The sequence below is a fragment of the Monopterus albus genome, unplaced genomic scaffold (genome assembly GCF_001952655.1).
Source record: "Monopterus albus unplaced genomic scaffold, M_albus_1.0 scaffold663.1, whole genome shotgun sequence".
NCBI classification, from domain to species: domain Eukaryota; kingdom Metazoa; phylum Chordata; class Actinopteri; order Synbranchiformes; family Synbranchidae; genus Monopterus; species Monopterus albus.
The window spans coordinates 29,810-31,266 of record NW_018128543.1 but is presented as its reverse complement, the minus strand read 5'-3'; the positions used below and the strand labels follow the sequence as shown (position 1 = coordinate 31,266).

At 37.5% G+C, this 1,457-nt stretch overlaps 1 protein-coding gene across 3 annotated transcripts in view; it reads right to left on the bottom strand.

Moving 5' to 3' along the window:
* The window catches only part of c1galt1lb (core 1 synthase, glycoprotein-N-acetylgalactosamine 3-beta-galactosyltransferase 1, like b), a 5,908-nt gene that overhangs the window by 2,036 nt on the left and 2,415 nt on the right, over positions 1 to 1,457 (bottom strand). The window contains exon 3 of one of the 3 annotated variants that reach the window (XM_020588911.1): positions 901 to 1,287. The exons of 1 other annotated variant lie outside the window; for it this stretch is intronic. In XM_020588911.1, the coding sequence (XP_020444567.1) occupies positions 1,109 to 1,287 (179 nt within the window). In that variant the 3' untranslated portion in view covers positions 901 to 1,108. Of the gene's footprint in view, positions 1 to 900; positions 1,402 to 1,457 lie in introns of those variants that run through there. One more of the 3 variants, XM_020588914.1, reaches the window with a different exon arrangement.

Here is a 1,457-nt window from a genome sequence, read left to right as displayed (position 1 = left end):
ACACACACACACACACACACACACACACACACACACACACACACACACACACTCACTCACTCACTCACTCACTCACTCATTTCCGCAATAAAGTATTGACTCAATTTAAATGTCAATACTAAACCACATTTCAAATATAAATACAGCACTGTACATCTTTCCCTTAAATAAAATGTGAATGTTGCAGTAGATTGTTAAGAACCGGATGCGTTGTGTCACTGCCAGACGAAACCAAGTTATTAACAAGGTGTTTTAGCTGAGAGAATTTTGACCCACTGGTGGTAATGTGACAGTAATAGCCAGGTCCTTTGCTATATAAATGTTTGACTGTTAATTCACTTGGAAATGATCATGTACATTCATGTCATAAGAAGCCATTCTGCAAAACTGGTCTGGTTTACAGTAAACTGGACTTTTTGATACAAAGCTGAAGGAAACAGTTTAAACACTTACAAAAAGGCATTTGAAAGGCATTAGTTACCTCATACATTTTTAACTATGAAGGAGAATAAAACATTAAGTGGTTAAAAAGATAAACAGCAATTATAACACTCAAAAGTGCATTTGACTTCCACATAAATGACAGAGCTGTTCAGCTTGAATCATCACTAAAACTTGCCTGGTTCCCGATTCTATTTAATGTATGTGGTAATTACAGTATCTCCCATAAAATAAATTCTTTGTTTGGTTACAAAGTAGTAAAGAAACTGTTATGAATACTTTTAAATATACACAAGGTATTAACAACAAAAGAACATCTAGCCTGCCCAAAAAAAGTAAAAAAAAAAAACAAACAAAAAAAATTGTTTTTATTGAAACCTAAACTGTATACAAGAAAAACAGTTTGTTAAAAAGTAATAAAAGCTGTTGTGAAAAAGTCACCAGCCATAATCCTTCAACTGGGAAGATTCAATAAAATTATACTTCATCTGAAAGCATCACTCTCATCATGATAATGTCACAGTGCAAAGTCATGTGTACAGCTGACGGCTCATACAATCGAAATGTTCAAGGCACAAGCTAATGAGTCCACTGCAGGAAAATGCAGGGAGCTGTGACGTGTGTGTGTCCAGGGCCAGTTTCAGGAAGTACAAATAGACCATGTCTCTTATACTGTATGACTGTTCCTCATTCCTTGCTCGACCTGGAAGTTGTTCCGGTCAACTGAGGCTTGAGTACGCTCCAGATCTCTTATATCAGCTCTGAGGAGCAAGGAGGCAGCTGAAGGAGCCATGAATGAGGCTACAAGTCCGTCCTTGGTGGAAGTCTTTAATGAACCGACACGCTCTTTTATCAGAAAATGGAAAAGGAGGAAAGGACATCTAATGTTGTTAACGGGTTTCATCCAGTCCTCTCTCATGTTTTCCTTGCATTTTTCCCTCGTATCTTACGTGGGCTGGACTAAGATGAGGAAAAAATGCAAGTGAGGAAAACAATGACTCATGAGGTCAATGCAG